Raw genomic sequence first — 26,722 nt, 5'->3', positions numbered from 1 at the left:
TCTATATGGTAGTCTATACGGCCCATTAAAACCAGCAGGTAAAGAAAATGATATGAAATGTAGCCAATTAAAAAGACCGGCTTTACAAGCCCTTCTATTAACCCAGGCCAATAACTTACACGTACCACTGTTCACACATACACACACACACACACACACACACACACACACACACACTAAAAGTGTGTAACTCAACGGAACGGCAGCAGACCTTTTTGTGGTTCCTATAACTTTGGCACCATACCGCAATGACAGTTCATGCTAAGCTTATGTCACATGATTTATACAGTTGATGTGTAATTTCGAAATATCCAACAAATACAGAAAGTATATAAAATATGAAAAATGATGCAGCCATAGAGTGGGCTCTGCCTTGGTAAGGGCTTCTGCATTTAAAAACTACCTGCGAAATACTAGGTACCACCAGCAGGTGGAGACAGTCCCCTGGAAGCCAGTAGCACTCTTCACCACTATGAACCAGACAGACTGAAGACAAGGCAATCCCAGGTCATTTGAATGAAGTTTATTGTTATATGGCAATACGTTCCAGGCACTTTAAACTTCAACCAGATCGAAGTACCTCCCTCTCTTTCTCAATGGTTTTACTACAACAGGACAATACACTTACCAGCTCCAACACATTTCAATACATACAAGGAAATACAATGATATTTGCATTAAAAACTATACCTTGATAAATATATATCTTCATGTAACGTTAAGAAGTAATAGGAAATATTCAAAATATTGTGATTTTTAAATACATACAAATTAAATAGATTTGTATAAAAGTAGAATTTATATCCAATCCAGAGAAGATTGAGTTACAATTATCCATTTGAGAAGGTGCGGTGTACACATAAAGGCCCATTAAAGGTGGCGGAGTACACATACAGACCCATTAAAGGTGGTGGAGTACACATACAGACCCATTAAAGGTGGTGGAGTACACATACAGACCCATTAAAGGTGGTGGAGTACACAAAGGCCCATTAAAGGTGGCAGGCAGGTAAAGAAAAAAATATGACAATATAATATGTACAAACATTTAGTCTAAATGAAAGGCTCTATTGCGGGTGACATAGAATCAAATATAGCAACTGCCTCCTGTGGTGATAAACAATATAGGTGATGATAGTTATGAATAATAATAACATGTCCTTATGCTCTTTAGCCTTCATCACAACTATGAGCTGTATGTTCATCTGTCCTGGCCTTCCCTGTAGCTCAGTTGGTAGAGCATGGTGTTTGCAACGCCAGGGTTGTGGGTTCGCTTCCCACGGGGGGCCAGCACAGAAAAAAAATGTATGAAATGAAATGTATGCATTCACTACTGTAAGTCGCTCTGGATAAGAGCGTTTGCTAAATGACTAAAATGTAAAAATGTAAATGTCCAGGAGCATCAATATCAACAGACTGTATCTAGTCTTACAGGGCAGTAGTGTTGGGACTACTGATGGGACCTATATACCTTTTCAACAGACTGTATCTTACAGGGCAGTAGTGTTGAGACTACTGCTGGGACCTATAGACCTTTTCAACAGACTGTATCTAGTCTTACAGGGCAGTAGTGTTGAGACTACTGCTGGGACCTATAGACCTTTTCAACAGACTGTATCTAGTCTTACAGGGCAGTAGTGTTGAGACTACTGCTGGGACCTATAGACCTTTTCAACAGACTGTATCTAGTCTTAAAGACTACTGCTGGGACCTATAGACCTTTTCAACAGACTGTATCTAGTCTTACAGGGCAGTAGTGTTGAGACTACTGCTGGAACCTATAGACCTTTTCAACAGACTGTATCTAGTCTTACAGGGCAGTAGTGTTGAGACTACTGCTGGGACCTATAGACCTTTTCAACAGACTGTATCTTACAGGGCAGTAGTGTTGAGACTACTGCTGGGACCTATAGACCTTTTCAACAGACTGTATCTAGTCTTACAGGGCAGTAGTGTTGAGACTACTGCTGGGACCTATAGACCTTTTCAACAGACTGTATCTAGTCTTACAGGGCAGTAGTGTTGAGACTACTGCTGGGACCTATAGACCTTTTCAACAGACTGTATCTAGTCTTAAAGACTACTGCTGGGACCTATAGACCTTTTCAACAGACTGTATCTAGTCTTACAGGGCAGTAGTGTTGAGACTACTGCTGGGACCTATAGACCTTTTCAACAGACTGTATCTAGTCTTACAGGGCAGTAGTGTTGAGACTACTGCTGGGACCTATAGACCTTTTCAACAGCTGTTTTAGGAGGAGCGCAAGTGAACCATGGAACCCCAAAGAACTTCTGGTGAGTTTGTAAAAAACTTCCGTGGCGGCTGTAAACAGCTAGCTAGTTAACTTAGTGTCGTTGTTTTCTCAAGGTCAGAAATAGCATTTTTTCGACCATAGTATTCATGGGTAGGATGGTCCTTACATCCTGGGAAAATGTAAGTTTAACGTTATAGCTAGATTGAGAACAAAATTCTCATAACAGGTAATTACTGCTGCTAGCTAACTTTGTTGTAAACAATGAGGCCGTCAAACATTGGACTCAGATTCTAGCTACATTTAGTTTAGTTATATTGTTCGCTGTTGTGAGAGAAATGAATCTAGTTGGCTAACAAGGTCAGCTGATCTTTCTCTACCCTCACATCACGCTAGCTCTGTCTGGCTAACAAGGTCAGCTGATCTTTCTCTACCCTCACATCACGCTAGCTCTGTCTGGCTAACAAGGTCAGCTGATCTTTCTCTACCCTCACATCATGCTAGCTCTGTGGTTAATTACTGTGCTAGCCTAATGCAACACCACCAGAGCAAACGGATAATAAACGAGAAATAAACGTTGTCTCATGATTGTGTTTAGTTGATCTGGTAGCAAGTCAATAAGTTGTTTGTTCAGTTTTTCGGTGGATGAAATGTGAACTTGTCATTTTGTGCTAGCTAGCCAACTACCTAGCTAGTTAGCAATTATGAGGCACCGCAGCACCGGATGTTTACTGGGGAACCTCTTGGTTGCGCGTGCGACCAGAACGTGTTATTGTTTTGACAGTTGAAAAGGTCTATAGTCTGGATAAGTAAGGATCTGAGCCAGGAACATCTCTCTCTCGTGAGGAACCTGCCTGGACAGGACACGTGTCTATTGCAGCCCATTTCTAGAATACAGTACATGTGTTTCTGGGTTCTTATGAAGTCCAGCTCCTCAAATAGTATGGCCTCTCTTCTCCTTCGCTCCCTCCTCCTTCTCTCTCTCCTCTCCCACTCCTTTCCCTCCTCCTCTTCCTCCTTCTCTTTCTCCTCTCTCTCCTCTCCCTCCTTCTCTCTCTCCTCTCCCTCCTCCTCTCTCTCCTCTCCCTCCTTCTCCCTCTCCTCCTCCTCTCTCTCCTCTCCCTCCTTCTCTCTCTCTCCTCTCCCTCCTTCTCTCTCTCCTCTCCCTCCTCCTCTCTCTCCTCTCCCTCCTTCTCTCTCTCCTCTCCCTCCTTCTCTCTCTCCTCTCCCTCCTCCTCTCTCTCCTCTCCCTCCTCCTCTCTCTCCTCTCCCTCCTTCTCTCTCCTCCTCTCTCTCCTCTCCCTCCTTCTCTCTCTCCTCTCCCTACTTCTCTCTCTCCTCTCCCTCCTTCTCTCTCTCCTCTCCCTCCTCCTCTCTCCTCTCCCTCCTCCTCTCCTCTCCCTCCTTCTCTCTCCTCTCCCTCCTTCTCTCTCCTCTCCCTCCTCATTCTCTCTCCTCTCCCTCCTCCTCTCTCTCCTCTCCCTCCTCTCTCTCCTCTCCCTCCTTCTCTCTCTCCTCTCCCTCCTTCTCTCTCCTCTCCATCTACTCAGAGCAGACAGAATGCTGGTGGTGTCTTCTTTCAGGTAGCTAGATAGCTACAGTAAATAACATACTTCTCTATACATTCAGTTTAACAACGGCACTTAGGGATGTTCATGTAGAAGACTGACCAATACCAGAACATCTTATTACAAGACTAACCAATACCAGCTCATCTTACTACAAGACTGACCAATACCAGAACATCTTATTACAAGACTAACCAATACCAGCTCATCTTACTACAAGACTGACTAATACCAGCTCATCTTATTACAAGGCTGATCAATATGTTTCATCTTTCATCATGGTCAATAAACCCAGGGAACCTTTCTGGTTGAACCCCATGGTCAATAAACCCAGGGAACCTTTCTGGTTGGACCACATGGTCAATAAACCCAGGGAACCTTTTTGGTTGGACCACATGGTCAATAAACCCAGGGAACCTTTTTGGTTGGACCACATGGTCAATAAACCCAGGGAACCTTTCTGGTTGGATCGCATGGTCAATAAACCCAGGGAACCTTTCTGGTTGAACCCCATGGTCAATAAACCCAGGGAACCTTTCTGGTTGAACTGCATGGTCAATAATCCCACATGGTCCAATCAGGTTGTCAGGGGGTGGGGCCAAAGTCTGTCCCTGGGGTTGAAATCCTCAGCGGTTGGTTGGTTGGTGTCATGAGACTTGACCAATGGGCGGTGGCGCTAGTCAAACATGCCCCTCCTGGTGGGACTGGGGGACATCTTCCTGCTCAGACGAGGGGTTCCCTGGAGACACACACACACACCATGCGCACACACACAAACACAACACACACACATCGTTAACATTAGAACTACAGCAGGAGAATTGTTGCTCTGCTCAAAACAAAAATATGTTTGTCAAGAAGTGATTTCAGGGCAAGCAGCTCTGGTACAGGGAACAGAGGTAAGGGTTAAAGGTCAGGGAACAGAGGTAAGGGTTAAAGGTCAGGGAACAGAGGTAAGGGTTAGACGTCAGGGAACAGAGGTAAGGGTTAGACGTCAGGGAACAGAGGTAAGGGTTAAAGGTCAGGGAACAGAGGTAAGGGTTAAAGGTCATGGAACAGAGGTAAGGGTTAAAGGTCAGGGAACAGAGGTAAGCGTTAAAGGTCATGGAACAGAGGTAAGGGTTAAAGGTCAGGGAACAGAGGTAAGGGTTAAAGGTCAGGGAACAGAGGTAAGGGTTAAAGGTCATGGAACAGAGGTAAGGGTTAAAGGTCAGGGAACAGAGGTCAGGGTTAAAGGTCAGGGAACAGAGGCAAGGCTTAGAGGTCAGGGAAGAGAGGTAGAGAGTACTGACCGGTGACTGGGCCTTAGAGAAGTTTACGTGGGCGTACAACAACACTGCTATGTCCTTGTGACCGGCTTCCAGAGCGATAGACAGGGCATTGCTCTCATCCTAGAGAGAGAGAAAGAGAGAGAGGGGAAATAGAGGAGAGAGAGATTAACAATATTACATAAAGTGGCTGCATAATTACATCACAAAAGTGAGGGAGAGAGAGAGCGAAAGAGAGAGAGAGAGAAAGGAAAGGGGGATACCTAGTCAGTTGTACAACTGAATGCCTCCAACTGAAAGGAAAAGATAGAGAGAGAAAGAGATGAACAGATAGAGAGAGAGAGGAACAGCTAGAGAGAGAGAGGAACAGCTAGAGAGAGAGAGAGAGGAACAGCTAGAAAGAGATGAACAGATAGAGAGAGAGAGGAACAGAGAGAGAGAAAGGAACAGAGAGAGAGAAAGAGAGGAACAGCTAGAGAGAGAGTGAGAGGAACAACTAGAGAGAGAGAGAGGAACAGCTAGAGAGAGAGAGAGGAACAACTAGAGAGAGAGTGAGAGGAACAGCTAGAGAGAGAGATGAACAGATAGAGAGAAAGAGAGGAACAGATAGAGAGAGAAAGAGAGGAACAGATAGAGAGAGAGATGAGAGAGAAAGAGAAGGACAGACCAAGAAAGAGAGATAGGAACAGAAAAAGAGAGAAAGATTGTTCACGATGCCACTGAGAGAGGCGTCGCAGCCCGGCTGGGCCATCAACACAGACAGACAGACAGCCAGACAGACAGACAGCCAGCCAGACAAACAGACAGACAGGTACTCACGCTGTCGCTGAGAGTGGCGTCGCAGCCCGGCTGGGCCATCAACACAGCCAGACAGACAGACAGCCAGACAGACAGACAGGTACTCACGCTGTCGCTGAGAGTGGCGTCGCAGCCCGGCTGGGCCATCAACACAGACAGACAGACAGCCAGACAGACAGACAGACAGACAGACAGGTACTCACGCTGTCGCTGAGAGTGGCGTCCCAGCCCGGCTGGGCCATCAACACAGACAGACAGACAGACAGACAGACAGACAGACAGACACTCACGCTGTCGCTGAGAGTGGCGTCGCAGCCCGGCTGGGCCATCAACACAGACAGACAGACAGACAGACACTCACGCTGTCGCTGAGAGTGGCGTCGCAGCCCGGCTGGGCCATCAACACAGACAGACAGACAGACAGACAGACAGACAGACAGACACTCACGCTGTCGCTGAGAGTGGCGTCGCAGCCCGGCTGGGCCATCAACACAGACAGACAGACAGACAGACAGACAGACAGACAGACAGACAGACAGACAGACACTCACGCTGTCGCTGAGAGTGGCGTCGCAGCCCGGCTGGGCCATCAACACAGACAGACAGACAGACAGACACTCACGCTGTCGCTGAGAGTGGCGTCGCAGCCCGGCTGGGCCATCAACACAGACAGACAGACAGACAGACAGACAGACAGACACTCACGCTGTCGCTGAGAGTGGCGTCGCAGCCCGGCTGGGCCATCAACACAGACAGACAGACAGACAGACAGACAGACACTCACGCTGTCGCTGAGAGTGGCGTCGCAGCCCGGCTGGGCCAGCAGTAGTTTGACTATCTCAGCGTGGCCATGTTCGCTGGCACACATCAGGGCTGTAGAACCCTCATCATCCTGGACATTGACCTCTGCCCCCTGGGCCAGCAGCGCCCGAACCATGTCCATCCTGCCATGACTGACCGCCAGCATCAGCCCTGTCTGGCCAGCCTGAGGGAGGGAGGGAGGGGGGAGGGAGGGGGGGAGGAAGGAAGGGAGGGAGGTGGGGGAGGGAGGGGGTTACATTTTGATTAAGAAAATGTAGTCTATTTCAGAAGAACAGAATAGCATACTCTGAGTTGTCCTTATGTTAGGTCCTGATGTGGCTGTGGGCTACACTAGTTCATTTAGCAGGCCCTGATGTGGCTGTGGGCTACACTAGTTCATTTAGCAGGTCCTGATGTGGCTGTGGGCGACACTATTTCATTTAGCAGGTCCTGATGTGGCTGTGGGCGACACTAGTTCATTTAGCAGGTCCTGATGTGGCTGTGGGCGACACTAGTTCATTTAGCAGGTCCTGATGTGGCTGTGGGCGACACTAGTTCATTTAGCAGGTCCTGATGTGGTTGTGGGCTACACTAGTTCATTTAGCAGGTCCTGATGTGGCTGTGGGGCTACACTAGTTCATTTAGCAGGTCCTGATGTGGCTGTGGGGCGACACTAGTTCATTTAGCAGGTCCTGATGTGGCTGTGGGCGACACTAGTTCATTTAGCAGGTCCTGATGTGGCTGTGGGCTACACTAGTTCATTTAGCAGGTCCTGATGTGGCTGTGGGCGACACTAGTTCATTTAGCAGGTCCTGATGTGGCTGTGGGCTACACTAGTTCATTTAGCAGGTCCTGATGTGGCTGTGGGCTACACTAGTTCATTTAGCAGGTCCTGATGTGGCTGTGGACTACACTAGTTCATTTAGCAGGTCCTGATGTGGCTATGCCATATGGCTGTGGGGCTACACTAGTTAATTTAGCAGACTAGATTTGCTCAGTATTCCGTGGCATTATTTTATACTATTTTATAGTATGAAGAATACAATTAAACGAAGCTGAATAAAATAGAAAGGATATTTTCTCCAAATGATTTGAGGGAGTGCGCCCATGCAGCTATTCTGTGTTGAGCGGTTAACAAAGAAACAGGTCCTCCTATATGCTTAATTTACAGTTATTAATGTAACTTTAGTTGTTCTACAAACGTTGTGCTGATATGTTTAGATGTTTAATACATTGTAAGGCTGCATGATGAGACTAATGATGATTTGAAAACAGTCCCTTGAAAGGCCTGAGCTCTGCTTTGTTTTTTTGCGCAGGCTGTACACACTTCATCAGTCTCTCATTCACAATTTGACAAGCACTTGATAATGCCTCAAATTTCACGGTGGCTTCCCCTTTGTGGCAATAAGGCACCCTAAAAATATCCATGCCTTTGTTGTGCCCTTCTCCCTGAGTGCGTGCTTCGAAACACTCACTGAGTGAACATCACATGATTCTCACAGGCTACAAGTGAAGACAGACACTCTTAGGGACGCAACTGCACGCGTCCTTATCCAATTCCAAGGTCCATATTGAAGATATTGGAAGAACTGTTCACATTTCCTTTTCGGCAGCCAATAAGATGAGTAGGCCTAATGAACAGCAAAATCACTAGTCTATGTCAATCTACTGTCCCCCATAGTACAACAGTTGAATTATTCTATTCTGTGCGAGAAATAAATATTTGAAACATAGTCTGGGACAGTTGTGGGATGCAATAGATCCCAAATTAATACAACCACTAGCATCAAAAAAACTTTTTTTACGCAATGTGGCTGACACAACAGATCAGAACGTTTAGCTTAAAATGTTGATAAACTATTAGGCTATTTCTTCACATTCAAAACAAATCAAATTTTATTAGTCACATGCACTGAAAACAACAGGTGTTGACCTTACAGTGAAATGCTTACTTGCAAGCCCCTAACCAACAACGCATTTAAAAAAATATACAAATAAGAATAACAAATAAAAGTAACAAGTAATTAAAGAGTAGCAGTAAATAACAATAGCGTGACTATATACAGGGGGTACCAGTACAGAGTCAATGTGGAGGCTATATACAGGGGGTATCGGTACAGAGTCAATGTGGAGGCTATATACAGGGGGTACCGGTACAGAGTCAATGTGGAGGCTATATACAGGAGGTACCCGTACAGAGTCAATGTGGAGGCTATATACAGGAGGTACCCGTACAGAGTCAATGTGGAGGCTATATACAGGGGGTACCGGTACAGAGTCAATGTGGAGGCTATATACAGGAGGTACCAGTACAGAGTCAATGTGGAGGCTATATACAGGGGGTATCGGTACAGAGTCAATGTGGAGGCTATATACAGGGTGTTACGGTGCAGAGTCAATGTGGAGGCTATATACAGGGGGGTACTGGTACAGAGTCAATGTGGAGGCTATATACAGGGGGTACCGGTACAGAGTCAATGTGGAGGCTATATACAGGGGGTACCGGTACAGAGTCAATGTGGAGGGTATATACAGGGGGTACCGGTACAGAGTCAATGTGGAGGCTATATACAGGGGGTACCGGTACAGAGTCAATGTGGAGGCTATATACAGGGGGTACCGGTACAGAGTCAATGTGGAGGGTATATACAGGGGGTACCAGTACAGAGTCAAAGTGGAGGCTATATACAGGGTGTTACGGTACAGAGTCAATGTGGAGGCTATATACAGGGGGTACCGGTACAGAGTCAATGTGTGAGGGCACCGGTTAGTCGAGGTAATATGTACATGTAGGTAGAGTTATTAAAGTGACTATGCATAGATGACAACAGAGAGTGGCAGCAGCGTAAAAGAAGGGCTGGGGGGGGAACACAATGCAAATAGTCCGGGTTTCTTTATTTTCTTTCAAAAACAAGGACATTTCTAAGTGACCCCAAACTTTTGAACGGTAGTGTACATGTAGGTAGAGTTGTTAAAGTGACAATGCATAGATAAAAACAGAGAGTAGCAGTATTGTAAAATAGAGGGGGGGTAATGCAAATAGTCTGGGTAGCCATTTGATTAGATGTTCAGGAGTCTTATGGCTTGGGGGTAGAAGCTGTTAAGGAGCCTCTTGGACCTAGACTTGGCACTCCGGTACCGCTTGCTGTGCAGTAGAAGAGAGAACAGTCTATGACTAGGGTGGCTGGAGCCTTTGACAATTTTTAGGGCCTTCGTCTGACACCGCCTCTTATAGAGGTCCTGGATGGCCCCAGTGATGTACTGGGCCGTACGCACTTGCGGTCTGAGGCAGAGCAGTTGCCATACCAGGCAGTGATGCAACCAGTCAAGATGCTCTCGATGGTGCAGCTGTAGAACCTACTGAGGATCTGAGGACCCATGCCAAATCTTTTCAGTCTCCTGGGGGGGAATAGGCTTAGTCGTGCTAAACACCTCCCTCTGCAACTGGATCCTGGACTTCCTGACGGCCAGCCCCCAGGTGGTGAGGGTAGGTGGCAACACATCCGCCACGCTGATCCTCAACACTGGAGCTCCCCAGGGGTGCGTGCTTAGTCCCCTCCTGTACTCCCTGTTCACCCACGACTGCGTGGTCAGGCACGACTCCAACACCAACATTAAGTTTGCAGATGACACAACAGTGGTAGGCCTGATCACCGACAACGACGAGACAGCCTATAGGGAGGAGGTCAGAGACCTGGCCGGGTGGTGCCAGAACAACAACCTATCCCTCAACGTAACCAAGACTAAGGAGATGATTGTGGACTACAGGAAAAGGAGGACCGAGCACTCCCCCATTCTCATCGACGGAGCTGAAGTGGAGCAGGTTGAGAGCTTCAAGTTCCTTGGTGTCCACAACACCAACAAACTAACATGCTCCAAACACACCAAGACTGTCGTAAAGAGGGCACGACAAAACCTATTCCACCTCAGGAAACTAAAAAGATTTGGCATGGGTCCTCAGATCCTCAAAAGGTTCTACAGCTGCAACACTGAGAGCATCCTGACTGGTTGCATCACTGCCTGGTACGGCAACTGCTCGGCCTCCGACCGACCGCAAGGCACTACAGAGGGTAGTGCGTACGGCCCAGTACATCACTGGAGCTAAGCTGCCTGCAATCCAGGACCTCTACACCAGCCGGTGTCAGAGGAAGGCCCTAAAAATTGTCAAAGACCCCAGCCACCCTCGTCATAGACTGTTCTCTCTGCTACCGCACGGCAAGCGGTACCGGAGTGCCAAGTCTAGGACAAAAAGGCTTCTCAACAGTTTTTACCCCCAAGCCATAAGACTCCTGAACAGGTAATCAAATGGCTACCCGGACTATTTGCATTGTGTTCCCCCAACCCCTCTTTTACACTGCTGCTACTCTCTGTTTATCATATATGCAATAGTCACTTTAACTATACATTCATATACATACTACCTCAATCAGCCTGACTAACCGGTGTCTGTATGTAGCCTCGCTACTGAATATAGCCTGTCTTTTTATTGTTGTTTTATTTCTTTACTTACCTATTGTTCACCTATTGTTCACCTAATACCTTTTTTGCACTATTGGTTAGAGCCTGTAAGTAAACATTTCACTGTAAGGTCTACACCTGTTGTATTCGGCGCACGTGACAAATAAACTTTGATTTGATGTGCTTAATTTTAAGAAGTTTTTTGGCCACTTTTGATACAAACCTTGTCAAAACATATTGGCCCATGGGCTAGGCTACATGAGGTGTGTGACTATGATTCGAAAAGTCGCAAAAAAAAAGGCTTTCTTATGCACTCATTCAAAAGGCTTTTTTTCTTGCCTTATGCTGGGCATCATAAACAAGTGCTAATATATAATTCACAAGTGATAGGCTAATATTGTCACCCATCAGACTATTCCTGATTTAATCTTGTCTTTACATATACTAAATAATATATGTGTGAAATTAGTTTGATGTAGAATGGACCGTTATCATGCACCTGTATCGAAACAGGGGCAGCAGGGGAAAAAATACATGTCATCTATGCACTTAAATAGCGAATGGAGGAAGCTTTTCCCATAGTTCATTTTCATGCCACTCAGGCAGGTTATACTCCTGTTGTAAAGAGAAGCAATGTGTTTAATATTAGGAAAGCTGAGAAATAAATATAGTAGGCCTAGCCTATAGATAGTAGGCCTGGCCTATAGAAAGTAGGCCTAGCCTATATAAATCTGATCCTCCTCTTTTTAGTAGAGGCCATCACTCTGTTTTCTCACGTAATTGTATAGCCTGTAGAAATGTTGCGCAACATGAGCTCAGGGGCTCTCATGAAGTGTTTGATTTTATTTTCTATTATATTTGCATTGATGTCCGAGTGATTAGAGGGACAATAGAGTGCTGAGTACCAGGCAGTTAGCAAGTTTGGCAGGCCACTAATGACCATCAGCAGCATCAGAGCTTGGAGAAGCCTGGTTACCGTGGAATTTGACTGCCTTCATGACTCGTGACCGCCGGTGTGGCAGTAATACGCTCACCTCAACAGCCCTAGTGATACCTGACTTGAACCCCTAACATATGGTCCCTCCCACATACCTGGCTGGCCCCTGACCCCATACCTGGCTGGCCCCTGACCCCATACCTGGTTGGACCCTGGCCCCATACCTGGCTGACCCGTGATCGCATAACTGGCTGGCCCCTGACCGCATACCTGGCTGACCCCTGACCCCATACCTGGCTGGCCCCATACCTGGCTGGCCACTGACCCCATACCTGGCTGGCCCCTGACCCCATACCTGGCTGACCCCTGACCCCATAACTGGCTGGCCCCTGACCCCATACCTGGCTGGCCCCTGACCCCATACCTGACTGGACCCTGACCCCATACCTGGCTGGCCCCTGACCCCATACCTGACTGGACCCTGACCCCATACCTGGCTGGCTCCTGGCCCCATACCTGGTTGGACCCTGGCCCCATACCTGGCTGGCTCCTGACCCCATACCTGGCTGGCCCCTGACCCCATACCTGGCTGGCCCCTGACCCCATACCTGGCTGGCTCCTGACCCCATACCTGGCTGGCCCCTGACCCCATACCTGGCTGGCCCCTGACCCCATACCTGGCTGGCCCCTGACCCCATACATGGCTGGCTCCTGACCCCATACCTGACTGGACCCTGACCCCATACATGGCTGGCCCCTGACCCCATACCTGGTTGGACCATGACCCCATACCTGACTGGCCCCTGACCCCATACCTGGTTGGACCCTGACCCCATACCTGACTGGCCCCTGACCCCATACCTGACTGGACCCTGACCCCATACCTGGCTGGCTCCTGACCCCATACCTGGTTGGATCCTGGCCCCATACCTGGCTGGCTCCTGACCCCATACCTGACTGGACCCTGACCCCATACCTGGCTGGACCCTGACCCCATACCTGGCTGGCCCCTGACCCTATACCTGGCTGGCCCCTGACCCCATACCTGGCTGGCCCCTGACCCCATACCTGGCTGGCCCCTGACCCCATACCTGGCTGGCCCCTGACCCCATACCTGGTTGGACCCTGGCCCCATACCTGGCTGACCCCTGACCACATACCTGGCTGACCCCTGACCCCATACCTGGCTGGCCCCTGACCCCATACCTGGCTGGCCCCATACCTGGCTGGCCCCTGACCCCATACCTGGCTGGCCCCTGACCCCATAACTGGCTGGCCCCTGACCCCATAACTGGCTGGCCCCTGACCCCATACCTGACTGGACCCTGACCCCATACCTGGCTGGCCCCTGGCCCCATACCTGGTTGGACCCTGGCACCATACCTGGCTGGCTCCTGACCCCATACCTGGCTGGCCCCTGACCCCATACCTGGCTGGCCCCTGACCCCATACCTGGCTGGCTCCTGACCCCATACCTGGCTGGCCCCTGACCCCATACTGGCTGGCCCCTGACCCCATACCTGGCTGGCCCCTGACCCCATACATGGCTGGCTCCTGACCCCATACCTGACTGGACCCTGACCCCATACCTGGCTGGCCCCTGACTCCATACCTGGTTGGGCCATGACCCCATACCTGACTGGCCCCTGACCCCATACCTGGTTGGACCCTGACCCCATACCTGACTGGCCCCTGACCCCATACCTGACTGGACCCTGACCCCATACCTGGCTGGCTCCTGACCCCATACCTGGTTGGACCCTGGCCCCATACCTGGCTGGCCCCTGACCCCATACCTGGCTGGCCCCTGACCCCATACCTGGCTGGCCCCTGACCCCATACCTGGTTGGACCCTGGCCCCATACCTGGCTGACCCCTGACCACATACCTGGCTGACCCCTGACCCCATACCTGGCTGGCCCCTGACCCCATACCTGGCTGGCCCCTGACCCCATACCTGGCTGGCCCCTGACCCCATAACTGGCTGGCCCCTGACCCCATAACTGGCTGGCCCCTGACCCCATACCTGACTGGACCCTGACCCCATACCTGGCTGGCCCCTGGCCCCATACCTGGCTGGACCCTGACCCCATACCTGGCTGGCCCCTGACCCTATACCTGGCTGGCCCCTGACCCCATACCTGGTTGGACCCTGGCCCCATACCTGGCTGACCCCTGACCACATACCTGGCTGGCCCCTGACCCCATACCTGGCTGACCCCTGACCCCATACCTGGCTGGCTCCATACCTGGCTGGCCCCTGACCCCATACCTGGCTGGCCCCTGACCCCATACCTGGCTGACCCCTGACCCCATACCTGGCTGGCCCCTGACCCCATACCTGGCTGGCCCCTGACCCCATACCTGACTGGACCCTGACCCCATACCTGGCTGGCCCCTGACCCCATACCTGGCTGGCCCCTGGCCCCATACCTGGCTGGCTCCTGACCCCATACCTGGCTGGCCCCTGACCCCATACCTGGCTGGCCCCTGACCCCATACCTGGCTGGCTCCTGACCCCTTACCTGGCTGGCCCCTGACCCCATACCTGGCTGGCACCTGACCCCATACCTGGCTGGCTCCTGACCCCATACCTGGCTGGCTCCTGACCCCATACCTGGCTGGCCCCTGACCCCATACCTGGCTGGCCCCTGGCCCCATACCTGGCTGGCTCCTGACCCCATACCTGACTGGACCATGACCCCATACCTGGCTGGCCCCTGACCCCATACCTGGTTGGACCCTGACCCCATATCTGACTGGCCCCTGACCCCATACCTGGTTGGACCCTGACCCCATACCTGACTGGCCCCTGACCCCATACCTGACTGGACCCTGACCCCATACCTGGCTGACCCCTGACCCCATACCTGGCTGGCTCCTGGCCCCATACCTGGTTGGACCCTGGCCCCATACCTGGCTGGCTCCTGACCCCATACCTGACTGGACCCTGACCCCATACCTGGCTGGCCCCTGACCCCATACATGGTTGGACCCTGACCCCATACCTGACTGGACCCTGACCCCATACCTGACTGACCCCTGGCCCCATACCTGGCTGACCCCTGGCCCCATACCTGGCTGACCCCTGGCCCCATACCTGACTGACCCCTGGCCCCATACCTGGCTGGCCTTAGCGTTGACGTCTCCCTTGCTGAAGAGGTACTCTACGATGGCCATGTCTTTAGGAGCCTCGACAGCCGCCAGCACAGACAGCATGATGGGAGTATAGCCAGCCTTATTCTGCTGGTTCACGTTACACACATCTAGAAGTAAACAACAACAACGTTACTCTAGAAGTAAACAACAACAACATTACAGTCTGGAAGAAAACAACAACAGTCTGGATGTAAACAACAATATTAAAGATGAAGTAAACAACAACAGTCTGGATGTAAACAACAACATTAAAAGTAAAAACTTTTTTTTTTAACACTAGACAGACAGGACAGAGACTGTATGATGATACACTAGACAGACAGGACAGAGACTGTATGTTAAACTAGACAGACAGGACAGAGACTGTATGTTACACTAGACAGACAGGACAGAGACTGTATGTTACACTAGACAGACAGGACAGAGACTGTATGTTACACTAGACAGACAGGACAGAGACTGTATGATGATACACTAGACAGACAGGACAGAGACTGTATGTTACACTAGACAGACAGGACAGAGACTGTATGTTACACTAGACAGACAGGACAGAGACTGTATGTTACACTAGACAGACAGGACAGAGACTGTATGATGATACACTAGACAGACAGGACAGAGACTGTATGTTACACTAGACAGACAGGACAGAGACTGTATGTTACACTAGACAGACAGGAGGACAGAGACTGTATGTTCAACTAGACAGACAGGACAGAGACTGTATGATGATACACTAGACAGACAGGACAGAGACTGTATGATGATACACTAGACAGACAGGACAGAGACTGTATGATGACACACTAGGCAGACAGGACAGAGACTGTATGATGATACACTAGACAGACAGGACAGAGACTGTATGTTACACTAGACAGACAGGACAGAGACTGTATGTTACACTAGACAGACAGGAGGACAGGGCAGACAGGACAGAGACTGTATGATGATACACTAGACAGACAGGACAGAGACTGTATGATGATACACTAGACAGACAGGACAGAGACTGTATGATGAGACAGACAGGAGGACAGAGACTGTATGATGATACACTAGACAGACAGGACAGAGACTGTATGATGATACACTAGACAGACAGGACAGAGACTGTATGATGATACACTAGACAGACAGGACAGAGACTGTATGATGATACACTAGACAGACAGGACAGAGACTGTATGATGATACACTAGACAGACAGGACAGAGACTGTATGATGATACAGACAGGACAGAGACTGTATGATGATACACTAGACAGACAGGAAAGAGACTGTATGATGATACACTAGACAGACAGGACAGAGACTGTATGATGATACACTAGACAGACAGGACAGAGACTGTATGATGATACACTAGACAGACAGGACAGAGACTGTATGATGATACACTAGACAGACAGGACAGAGACTGTATGATGTTACACTAGACAGACAGGACAGACAGGACAGACAGGACAGGTCACATAAACTTGAAAACCAAATGTTTCCCTGACTTGCGTTGAGCAGCGTCTTGACGATGTGGAAGTTGGAGTGTGAGACGCTGTAGTGGAGCGCCGTGTTCCCGTTGCCGTCCGCCATGTTGACAATGTGCCGCAGCATGGCCGGCGAGATGTCACCGAACGCCGTTAAATAGTCCTCCACCATGCCAGGAACCACCGTCTTCTGACTGGACACACAGAACCACTCGTTCTGAACTGTGTTCACACAGGCTCTCTAGAGGATGATGGCGACACAGAGACATGATCAGGCATTATGAACCACTACATTTACATTTTAGTCATTTAGCAGACGCTCTTATCCAGAGCGACTTACAGTAGTGAATGCATACATTTCATGCATTTATTTTTTTTTTTTTTTTTGTACTGGCCCCCCGTGGGAATCAAACCCACAACCCTGGTGTTGCACACACCATGCTCTACCAACTGAGCCACAGGGAAGGCTAGAACAGTGGCCATCTCTCACCAGTGCTACTGTGATGTGAATAGGATTGCTTTACAGTGAGTCAAATCTCCTAAATAAATGTTAGTGATGGTTAATTTCTCCATTGTTCTTGAGCTACGGCAAACATATAGAAAGGACACTTTCAGAGCAGACGGCATCCTCCTGCCAGAAATCTGCCGGGCCGACAGCCCAATAGTGAAAAGAGGCAGGCAGGGAGAAAACCTGAGTAAAATGGACTTGCAGTGGAATCGCTGTTAGTTCCTGACTCTACTGTGCTGAGAGAGACAAGAGTTGTTTGGACGGACAGAGTGAGTGGACAATACAAGGAGAGAGAGAGAGAGAGCCAACCAAGGAGGGCCTACAGCAGCACCTGGATCTTCTGCACAGATTCTGTCAGACCTGGGCCCTGACAGACCTGGGCCCTGACAGACCTGGGCCCTGGCAGACCTGGGCCCTGTCAGACCTGGGCCCTGTCAGACCTGGGCCCTGTCAGACCTGGGCCCTGTCAGACCTGGGCCCTGACAGTTCATCTCAGTAAGACAAAAATAATGGTGTTCCAAAAAAGGTCCAGTTGCCAAGACCACGAATACAAATTCCATCTAGACACCATTGAACTAGAGCACAGAAAACTATACATACCTCGGCCTAAACATCAGCGCCACAGGTAACTTCCACAAAGCTGTGAACAGTCTAATATGCAAGGCAAGAAGGGCCTTCTATGCCATCAAAAGGAACATAACATACCAATTAGGATCTGGCTAAAAATACTTAAATCAGTTATAGAACCCATTGCCCTTTATGGTTGTGAGGTCTGGGGTCATGAGAAAGAAAAAGATAATTACTTGACACATTGGACAGAATTAACAATAAAAAACAGAGCAAACTAGAATGCTATCTGGCCCTAAACAGAGAGTACACAGTGGCAGAATACCTGACCACTGTGACTGACCCAAACTTAAGCAAAGCTCTGACTATGTACAGACTCAGTGAGCATAGCCTTGTTATTGAGAAAGGCCACCGTAGGCAGACCTGGCTCTCAAGAGAAGACAGGCTATGTGCACACTGCCCACAAAATGAGGTGGAAACTGAGCTGCACTTCCTAACCTCCTGCCAATGACCATATTAGAGACATATTTCCCTCAGATTACACAGATCCACAAAGAATTTCAAAACAAACCCAATTTTGATAAACTCCCATATCTACTGGGTGAAATACCACAGTGTTCCATCACAGAAGCAAGATTTGTGACCTGTTGCCACAAGAAAAGGTCAACCAGTGAAGAACAAACACCATTTTACATGTATTTATTTTCCTTTCTTTTCCATTTTGTACTTTAACTATTTGCACATAATATGACATTTGAAATGTCTTTATTATTTTGGAACTTTTGTGAGTATAATGTTTACTGTTCATTTTTATTGTTCATTTCAATTTTGTATATTATCTACTTCACTTGCTTTGGCAATGTTAACATATGTTTCCCATGCCAATAAAGCCCCTTGAATTGAATTGAGAGAGAGAGATGGATAATGAGAGAGATGGAGCGAGGGAGAGAGGAAGAGAGGTAGAATTGAGAGAGAGAGAGAGAGAGAGAGAGAGATGGAGCGAGGGAGAGAGAGGAAGAGAGGTTGAATTGAGAGAGAGAGAGAGAGAGAGAGAGAGAGAGAGAGATGAATAATGAGAGAGATGGAGAGAAAGATAGAGAGGTAGAATTGAGAGAGAGAGATGGATAATGAGAGAGATGGAGCGAGGGAGAGAGGAAGAGAGGTAGAATTGAGAGAGAGAGAGAGAGAGAGAGAGAGATAGAGCGAGGGAGAGAGAGGAAGAGAGGTTGAATTGAGAGAGAGAGAGAGAGAGAGAGAGAGAGAGAGAGAGAGAGAGAGAGAGAGAGAGAGAGATGAATAATGAGAGAGATGGAGAGAAAGATAGAGAGGTAGAATTGTTCAGAAGCAGAGTTAACAACAACAGTTACTCACCACATCTTTACTGGCTAAGGCCTTGCCATCATTCAGGTGGTTCTTCAACACCTTACAGGCAGCCAACATCTTCTCACTCAACTCAAACCTGGAGAGACAGACAGACAGACAGAGACAGGACTCTGAATGTAATTCAGACAAATGGACAATTTCTTGATTTTCCAAATCTAGGGGTGAAAGTAGATTTTGTTTCTTACTGGTATGGGACCTACTATATTATGGCCTAATCACCCTAATCATAGAATTACATATAGAACCCCTATTAATGTAGTATGATCTCAGTGGGAGTAATCACAGAATTACATATAGAACCCCTATTAATATGATCTCAGTGGGTCTAATCACAGAATTACATATAGAACCCCTATTAATGTAGTATGATCTCAGTGGGTCTAATCACAGAATTACATATAGAACCCCTATTAATGTAGTATGATCTCAGCGGGTCTAATCACAGAATTACATATAGAACCCCTATTAATATGATCTCAGTGGGTCTAATCATAGAATTACATATAGAACCCCTATTAATGTAGTATGATCTCAGTGGGTCTAATCATAGAATTACATATAGAACCCCTATTAATATGATCTCAGTGGGTCTAATCATAGAATTACATATAGAACCCTTATTAATATGATCTCAGTGGGTCTAATCATAGAATTACATATAGAACCCCTATTAATATGATCTCAGTGGGTCTAATCACAGAATTTCATATAGAACCCCTATTAATATGATCTCAGCGGGTCTAATCACAGAATTACATATAGAACCCCTATTAATGTAGTATGATCTCAGCGGGTCTAATCACAGAATTACATATAGAACCCCTATTAATATGATCTCAGTGGGTCTAATCATAGAATTACATATAGAACCCCTATTAATGTAGTATGATCTCAGCGGGTCTAATCATAGAATTACATATAGAACCCCTATTAATGTAGTATGATCTCAGCGGGTCTAATCACAGAATTACATATAGAACCCTTATTAATATGATCTCAGTGGGTCTAATCATAGAATTACATATAGAACCCCTATTAATGTAGTATGATCTCAGCGGGTCTAATCACAGAATTACATATAGAACCCCTATTAATGTAGTATGATCTCAGTGGGTCTAATCACAGAATTACATATAGAACCCCTATTAATATGATCTCAGCGGGTCTAATCATAGAATTACATATAGAACCCCTATTAATATGATCTCAGCGGGTCTAATCATAGAATTACATATAGAACCCCTATTAATATGATCTCAGTGGGTCTAATCATAGAATTACGTTTAGGGACCGGTCGAAATGAATGCAACTGTTACCCGGAGGAAAATGGGGGAGGGTTATGCTTTTTATTTATTTAGTCCAGGGGAGGGTCATGTAATTAGTAATTTAGTAAATGTCAGTAGTTTGGAATTTACGTATTGAATTTGACTCTGTGTAACTTTGGTGTACAACCCCTCTCTCTTATTCTCCTCGCTGAGCCTGGCTGAGCGGGTACCTTTCCATTGGCTGTTCGATCACTCCCTCTTTGTGCTATCCAGAACGTGGGCGTGTAGAGTATCTAGTGAATCAAATAGCGCTTGCAGTGATAATGTAGGGAGCTAGCGCGCAACAACAACAACAACAACAAAAACAGTGGTAGAAATGCCGCATTTTAAAACAACAACTTGGAACTCTGAAATCTTCCGACTTCAGACTTCAGTGCGTTCAAGAAAACTGGGAACTCTGGGGGAAAAAAACTAGCTCTGACTGGGAAAATAGTTTTGAATGGTCATCCAACTTGCAATTCAAAGTCGGAATCCTTCTACACCTTCTACACCTAAAGACTACTTGAGTTCCCAGTTTTTATTAAAAGCACCAAAAAAACTCTGTTTTATCACAACAACAAGCACGGCTTCGCACAATTAAGTAAGTACCACAGCTTGTGAAAAATGTTACCTTCACAATAATTGAAGGATTTCTTTGCAGTCTCTGTCTACTGAAAAGAGTCTAGAAAAGTTCAATGGAATTTTGGAGACGAAAGAAGATGTTTCCTCAATGCGGAAAAAAGCGAATGGATGAAATCGAGTGTTGGAGGAGTTGCTACCGAACGGGGAAGACAACATGTGGATGGCTGGACTATCAGTTTGCATACGAGTTGTTCTCCTCCTTTTTCTTTGAAATATGTGTATCCTTTCATTTCCTATGTGTGACCCGATTCAGGAAACTAGACATATGTCGCAAGTCACAACTTCACAGGAGAGCTGTTTGAACTTAAAACATTTTTTTTAATCAAATTTTTTTTTGGGGGGCAGAAATGCCTTCTGGAACATGTGAACTTTCATGTGCCTTAATAACAAACTTGTATGCCATCTGTAAACACAAATAACATTGTTAAATTACAAGCCTTGTTGGTTAAGCCACAGAAAAAGTGAGCAACCTTCCCACTAGTCATGATTGGCTGAAAAAATGAGTGGGCTGGAGATGCCAACAGAAGAGTTCGGATTGGTCTGCCATATAGAGGCTTCTGTCTATTGGAGCTGATCAGTCTGTGTAATCCTGTCAAACGCTGATTTTAAAAAAATGTATCGTGTAGTGGAGCTGCAAAGCTAGGTGTTGCTCTCCAAACTCTGGAGGATCACGTTTTGAAATCAATGGAATTAGAGTATGATAGCTAAAGAGATGGACAAAACACCTGTCTCTGGATTACATCTTCAAACCAAAGACAACTGTGGCATGGCATTCCTGACAGGGAGACGCGACCATCATGCATGATGATGTATACAGGTAAGATAGTCTAGCGTTAGCTAGCTACATTTTCAGATATTACACATTTCTAATTTTGACAGAAAGTGATTTCATTTCAAGCTGAAGTGTACTGTTAGCTAGCTAGCTAACATTACCTGGCTGGCTCGTTAGCGAACGTTACATGACGTGCGATTTTACACGCTGTTTACCTAGCTAGGTTAATTGTTTACCTAGCTACATGTCTTAAGCTAAAGTGTACTGTTAGCTAGCTAGCTAGCTAGCTAACGTTAGCTGTCTGGCTCCATTGCTGACATTGTTATTCATATTCCACAGCTGTTTGCTTCGCTAGTTAGAGCCTAATGTTACCTAGCTAACATTGAACCTGGATGGTTAGCTCCCAGCAGATTCATGCAGTCTAGCAACGACATGATTTGGCACTATGTTCATTGTTGTTTAGCTAGCTAACGTTAGCTGGCTGGCTCGTTAGCTAACGCTACGTGATGTGTGTGAGAGTTCAGTGACCAGCAGGAGGACGACGACACGACAGCACCCTCCTCAGGGGACAGAGAGGGCCACCTCGCTTATAAACTTTGCAGTATTTCATTTTTTTGTGTATTATTTCTTACATTGTTAGCCCAGAAAACCTTAAGTGTTATTACATACAGCCGGGAAGAACTATTGGATATCAGAGAGACGTCTACTTACCAACATTATGACCAGGAATACGACTTTCCCGAAGCAGATCCTTTGTCTGAACGACCCAGGGCATTTGAACTGATTCCAGAGGCCGACCCAAAACAAGGTCGCCGCAGAAGAGGAAACGCGTGCCTCTGAATTCTGGTCAGACCACCCACCGCTTCTGAGTATACCCGCTAATTTCCCTAATTTCTCTAGATAGCAAGGTAGACGGAATTAGGGCAAGGGTTGCTTTCCAGAGAGACATCAGGGACTGTAACATACTCTGTTTCACAGAAACATGGCTCTCTCCGGATACGCTGTCGGAGTCGGTACAGCCACCGGGATGCTTTGTGTGTCACGCCGACAGAAATAAACATCTCTCCGTGATGAAGAAAAGCAGGGGGTGTATGTTTCATGATTAACGACTCATGGTGTAATTGTAACAACACAATTCCTCACAATCAAATGCCGACCATATCATCTCCCAAGAGAATTCTCGTTGGTTATTATCATAGCTTTGAGAATAATACAGTGCCACCAACCCGGCACGCTACCAAGGACTGTGGGCTCTCCTTCTCTGTGGCTGAGGCGAGTAAGACATTTAAACGTGTTAACCCTCTCAAGGCTGACGGCCCAGACGGCATCCCTAGACCCTCTCTTAACCCTCCTAGCCACGTCCTCAGAGCATGCGCAGACCAGCTGGCTGGTGTGTTTACGGACATTCAATCTCTCCCTATCCCAGTCTGCTGTCCCCACATGTTTCAAGATGGCCACCATTGTTCCTGTACCCAAGAAGACAAAGGTAACTGAACTAAATGACTATCGCCCCGTAGCACTTATTTAAAAAAAAAATAATTTTGCACTCACTTCTGTCATCATGAAGTGCTTTGAGGGACTAGTCAACAATCATATCACCTCTACCAAACTTGTCACCCTAGACCCACTTCAATTTGCATACCGCCCCAATAGATCCACAGACGATGCAATCACCATCACACTGTCCTATCTCATCTGGACAAGAGGAATACCTACGTAAGAATGCTGTTCATTGACTACAGCTCAGCATTCAACACCATAGTACCCTCCAAGCTCATCACTAAGGTTGAGGCCCCAGCCCTCTGCAATTGGGTCCTGGACTTCCTGACGGGCCGCACCCAGGTGGTGAAGGTAGGAAACAACATCTCCATTTTGCTGATCCTCAACACTGGGGCCGTCATCAAGTTTGCAGACGACACAACAGTAGTGAGCTTGATTACCAACAACATCGAGACAGCCTATAGGGAGGAGGTGAGGGTACTCGGAGTGTGGTGTCACGAAAACAACCTCTCACTCAACATCAACAAAACAAAGGAGATGATCGTGGACTTCAGGAAACAGCAGAAGGAGCACCCCCCTATCCACATTGACAGGACAGCAGTGAAGAAGGTGGAAAGTTTTAAGTTCCTCGGCGTACACATCACGGACAAACTGAAATGTCCACCCACATACACAGTGTGATGAAGAAGGCGAAACAGTGCCTCTTCAACCTCAGGAGGCTGAAGAAATTTGGCTTGTCACCTAAAACCCTCACAACCTTTTACAAATGCACAATTGAGAGCATCCTGTCGGGCTGTATCACCGCCTGGTACGGCAACTGCTCCTCCCACAACTGCAGGGCACTCCAGAGGGTAGTGAGGTCTGCACAATGCATCACCGGGTGCAAACTACCTGCCCTCCAGGACACCTACAGCACCCAATGTCACAGGAAGGTAAAAAATATCATCAAGGACAACAACCATCCGAGCCACTGCCTGTTCACCCTGCTACCATCCAGAAGGCGAGGTCAGTACAGGTGCATCAAAGCTGGGACCGAGACTGAAAAACAGCTTCTATCTCAAGGCCATCAGACTGTTAAACAGCCATCATTAACACAGAGAGGCTGCTGCCAACATACAGACTTGAAATCATTGGCCACTTTAATAAATGGATCACTAGTCACTTTAATAATGCCACTTTAATAATGTGTACATATCTTGCATTACTCATCTCATATGTATATACTGTATTCTACACCATCTACTGCATCTTGCCTATGCCGCTCTGTCATCGCTCATCCATATATTTATATGTATATATTCTTATTCCATTCCATTACTGCGTGTATTAAGTAGTGTCACGCGTGCTCCCTCTCCGGCCTCTTGGTCACCAGGCTGCTCGTTATGGCGCACACCTGTCACCATTGTTATGTGCACCTGCGTGTTACAAACACACCTGGACTCCATCACCTCCTTAATTACCTTCCCTATATATGTCACTCCCTTTGGTTGCTTCCCCAGGGGTCATTGTTTTTGTTTCCTGTCTGTGCGTTGTTCGTGTTTCTTGTTTTGTTCATTAAATTATGCTCTCCCTGAACTTGCTCCCCGACTCCCAGCGCACGTTACAGGAAGTTGTTGTGGAATTGTTAGATTCCTGGTTAGATATTACTGCACTGTCGGAACTAGAAGCACAAGCATTTTCTTTGTGTCTTCCTCTATATAGGTGTGGCAGGAGAGGAGCTGGGGGAGAATGGGGAGTAGAGACGTCAGATTTTCCTACCTCAGAGAAAGCTTCTTTTACTGGGGCACCTCGTCTCTGTTAACAAAGGCAGGCTATAGGCAGAGAGCAGCGTTCCTCCTGTAACTATGGAGACGATAGTCTAAGACAGGAGTAGCCGTTTGTTGTTTTGCTTTCTCTTTTTGGCCACGGCCTTTTGGTCAAACGGCTCAGATTATGTTTATTTGTTTTGTTAGGCTGGTGTTTCAGCGTTGGACGTTACCCTGTACTGGGAGTTTTTTTGTCGTGCGAAAGAAGACCCGTTTTTATAAACAATCACCAGAACAGGAATGGTGCTTCATGTTGTCCCTCCCACCTGTGTTAGGGTGCTTCCTGTTGTCCCTCCCACCTGTGTTAGGGTGCTTCCTGTTGTCCCTCCCACCTGTGTTAGGGTGCTTCCTGTTGTCCCTCCCACCTGTGTTAGGGTGCTTCCTGTTGTCCCTCCCACCTGTGTTAGGGTGCTTCCTGTTGTCCCTCCCACCTGTGTTAGGGTGCTTCCTGTTGTCCCTCCCACCTGTGTTAGGGTGCTTCCTGTTGTCCCTCCCACCTGTGTTAGGGTGCTTCATGTTGTGGTGCTTCTGACAAGCTGATAGCTGATTCTAATAACTAATCCTTCCTGTTTATCTCCTGGAGTCCCAGGATAAGCTAGTCTGGGCCTACAACAGCTTCTAATAACTAATCATTCCTGTTTGGTGGGTATACCACCTGTTTTCAAACCAATTTGGTGGGTATAACACCTGTTTTCAAACCAATTTGGTGGGTATACCACCTGTTTTCAAACCAATTTGGTGGGTATACCACCTGTTTTCAAATCAATTTGGTGGGTATACCACCTGTTTTCAAACCAATTTGGTGGGTATACCACCTGTTTTCAAACCAATTTGGTGGGTATACCACCTGTTTTCAAATCAATTTGCAAATGTTCATGGAGCTGACATGCGATAATGTTACATAATGGTGTAATTTAGTTTTCTTGGCATTTCATTTGAATGATTGTGATAGGCTATTGTTTTACCGGTACGGCGTAACCCAACTATTCATTTTGCCGGGAAGCCGTACCGGCTTACTTTCTCCCCTGAATTCAATCAACCCACCTCTCTCTCATCTCTTGCTTCTCTCCTCCTCCCTCCTCTTCACTCCTCCCCACTTCCACTGCTCCCGCGTTCTGGAATTCCTCTGTGTTCCTCTCTTCAACTTCCTCTCCTCCTCCGAACACCTTCCCCTCCTCCTCATCCTCCCCCTCCTCCTCCTCCTCCTCTTCCTCCTCCTCCTCTGTTTCAGAGGAGCTGCTGTCCTCTGATTCATCACTCGACGTTGTCTCATACCTGCATCAGAACGCCAACAGGGGAAGACAAAGTCAACACCATCTCACAGAACTACTGCATGTCAGTCAGGTTTCAGAAGGAAACTAGAAAACACAACAAGCCAGCAGCATAATACTACATCAAACTTGTTCCTGCATTTGGGCTGCCTGTAGATACTGTTGATTGACTGATTGATACTGTTGATTGACTGATTGATTTGGGCTGCCTGTAGATACTGTTGATTGACTGATTGATTTG

General features: G+C 47.4%; 1 protein-coding gene and 3 long non-coding RNA genes across 10 annotated transcripts in view; 1 reads left to right on the top strand and 3 right to left on the bottom strand.

Moving 5' to 3' along the window:
* Window positions 1-508: 508 nt before the first annotated feature.
* On the bottom strand, window positions 509-2,371 carry LOC115200689 (uncharacterized). 2 transcript variants are annotated; one of them, XR_003879589.1, is made up of 2 exons: window positions 1,787-2,371; window positions 509-1,719 (listed from the first exon to the last, which is right to left on the bottom strand). It is a non-coding gene; the product is annotated as an uncharacterized LOC115200689 (long non-coding RNA). The 2 variants fall into 2 exon arrangements; XR_003879590.1 differs by having other exon boundaries at window positions 509-1,667.
* A 187-nt stretch (window positions 2,372-2,558) lies between these two features.
* LOC115200690 (uncharacterized) lies at window positions 2,559-2,805 on the top strand. Its single transcript, XR_003879591.1, has 2 exons — window positions 2,559-2,612; window positions 2,667-2,805. It is a non-coding gene; the product is annotated as an uncharacterized LOC115200690 (long non-coding RNA).
* A 977-nt stretch (window positions 2,806-3,782) lies between these two features.
* The window catches only part of kank1a (KN motif and ankyrin repeat domains 1a), a 105,949-nt gene continuing 83,009 nt past the window's right edge, over window positions 3,783-26,722 (bottom strand). For 5 of the 6 annotated variants that reach the window (XM_029763897.1, XM_029763896.1, XM_029763900.1 and 2 more), the window contains exons 7-13: window positions 26,255-26,485; window positions 19,176-19,263; window positions 16,751-16,970; window positions 15,206-15,348; window positions 6,671-6,871; window positions 5,113-5,211; window positions 3,783-4,559 (exon numbers count right to left, since the gene is read on the bottom strand). In XM_029763897.1, the coding sequence (XP_029619757.1) occupies window positions 4,497-4,559; window positions 5,113-5,211; window positions 6,671-6,871; window positions 15,206-15,348; window positions 16,751-16,970; window positions 19,176-19,263; window positions 26,255-26,485 (1,045 nt within the window). In that variant the 3' untranslated portion in view covers window positions 3,783-4,496. The remainder of the gene's footprint in view (window positions 4,560-5,112; window positions 5,212-6,670; window positions 6,872-15,205; window positions 15,349-16,750; window positions 16,971-19,175; window positions 19,264-26,254; window positions 26,486-26,722) is intronic. The other variant, XR_003879585.1, reaches the window with a different exon arrangement.
* LOC115200687 (uncharacterized) lies at window positions 24,710-26,240 on the bottom strand. Its single transcript, XR_003879588.1, has 2 exons — window positions 25,898-26,240; window positions 24,710-25,865 (listed from the first exon to the last, which is right to left on the bottom strand). It is a non-coding gene; the product is annotated as an uncharacterized LOC115200687 (long non-coding RNA).

Source organism: Salmo trutta, chromosome 9 (genome assembly GCF_901001165.1).
Source record: "Salmo trutta chromosome 9, fSalTru1.1, whole genome shotgun sequence".
Taxonomy (NCBI): domain Eukaryota; kingdom Metazoa; phylum Chordata; class Actinopteri; order Salmoniformes; family Salmonidae; genus Salmo; species Salmo trutta.
Note: the sequence above shows the minus strand (reverse complement) of the source record. Positions and strands in the feature narration are given on the sequence as shown.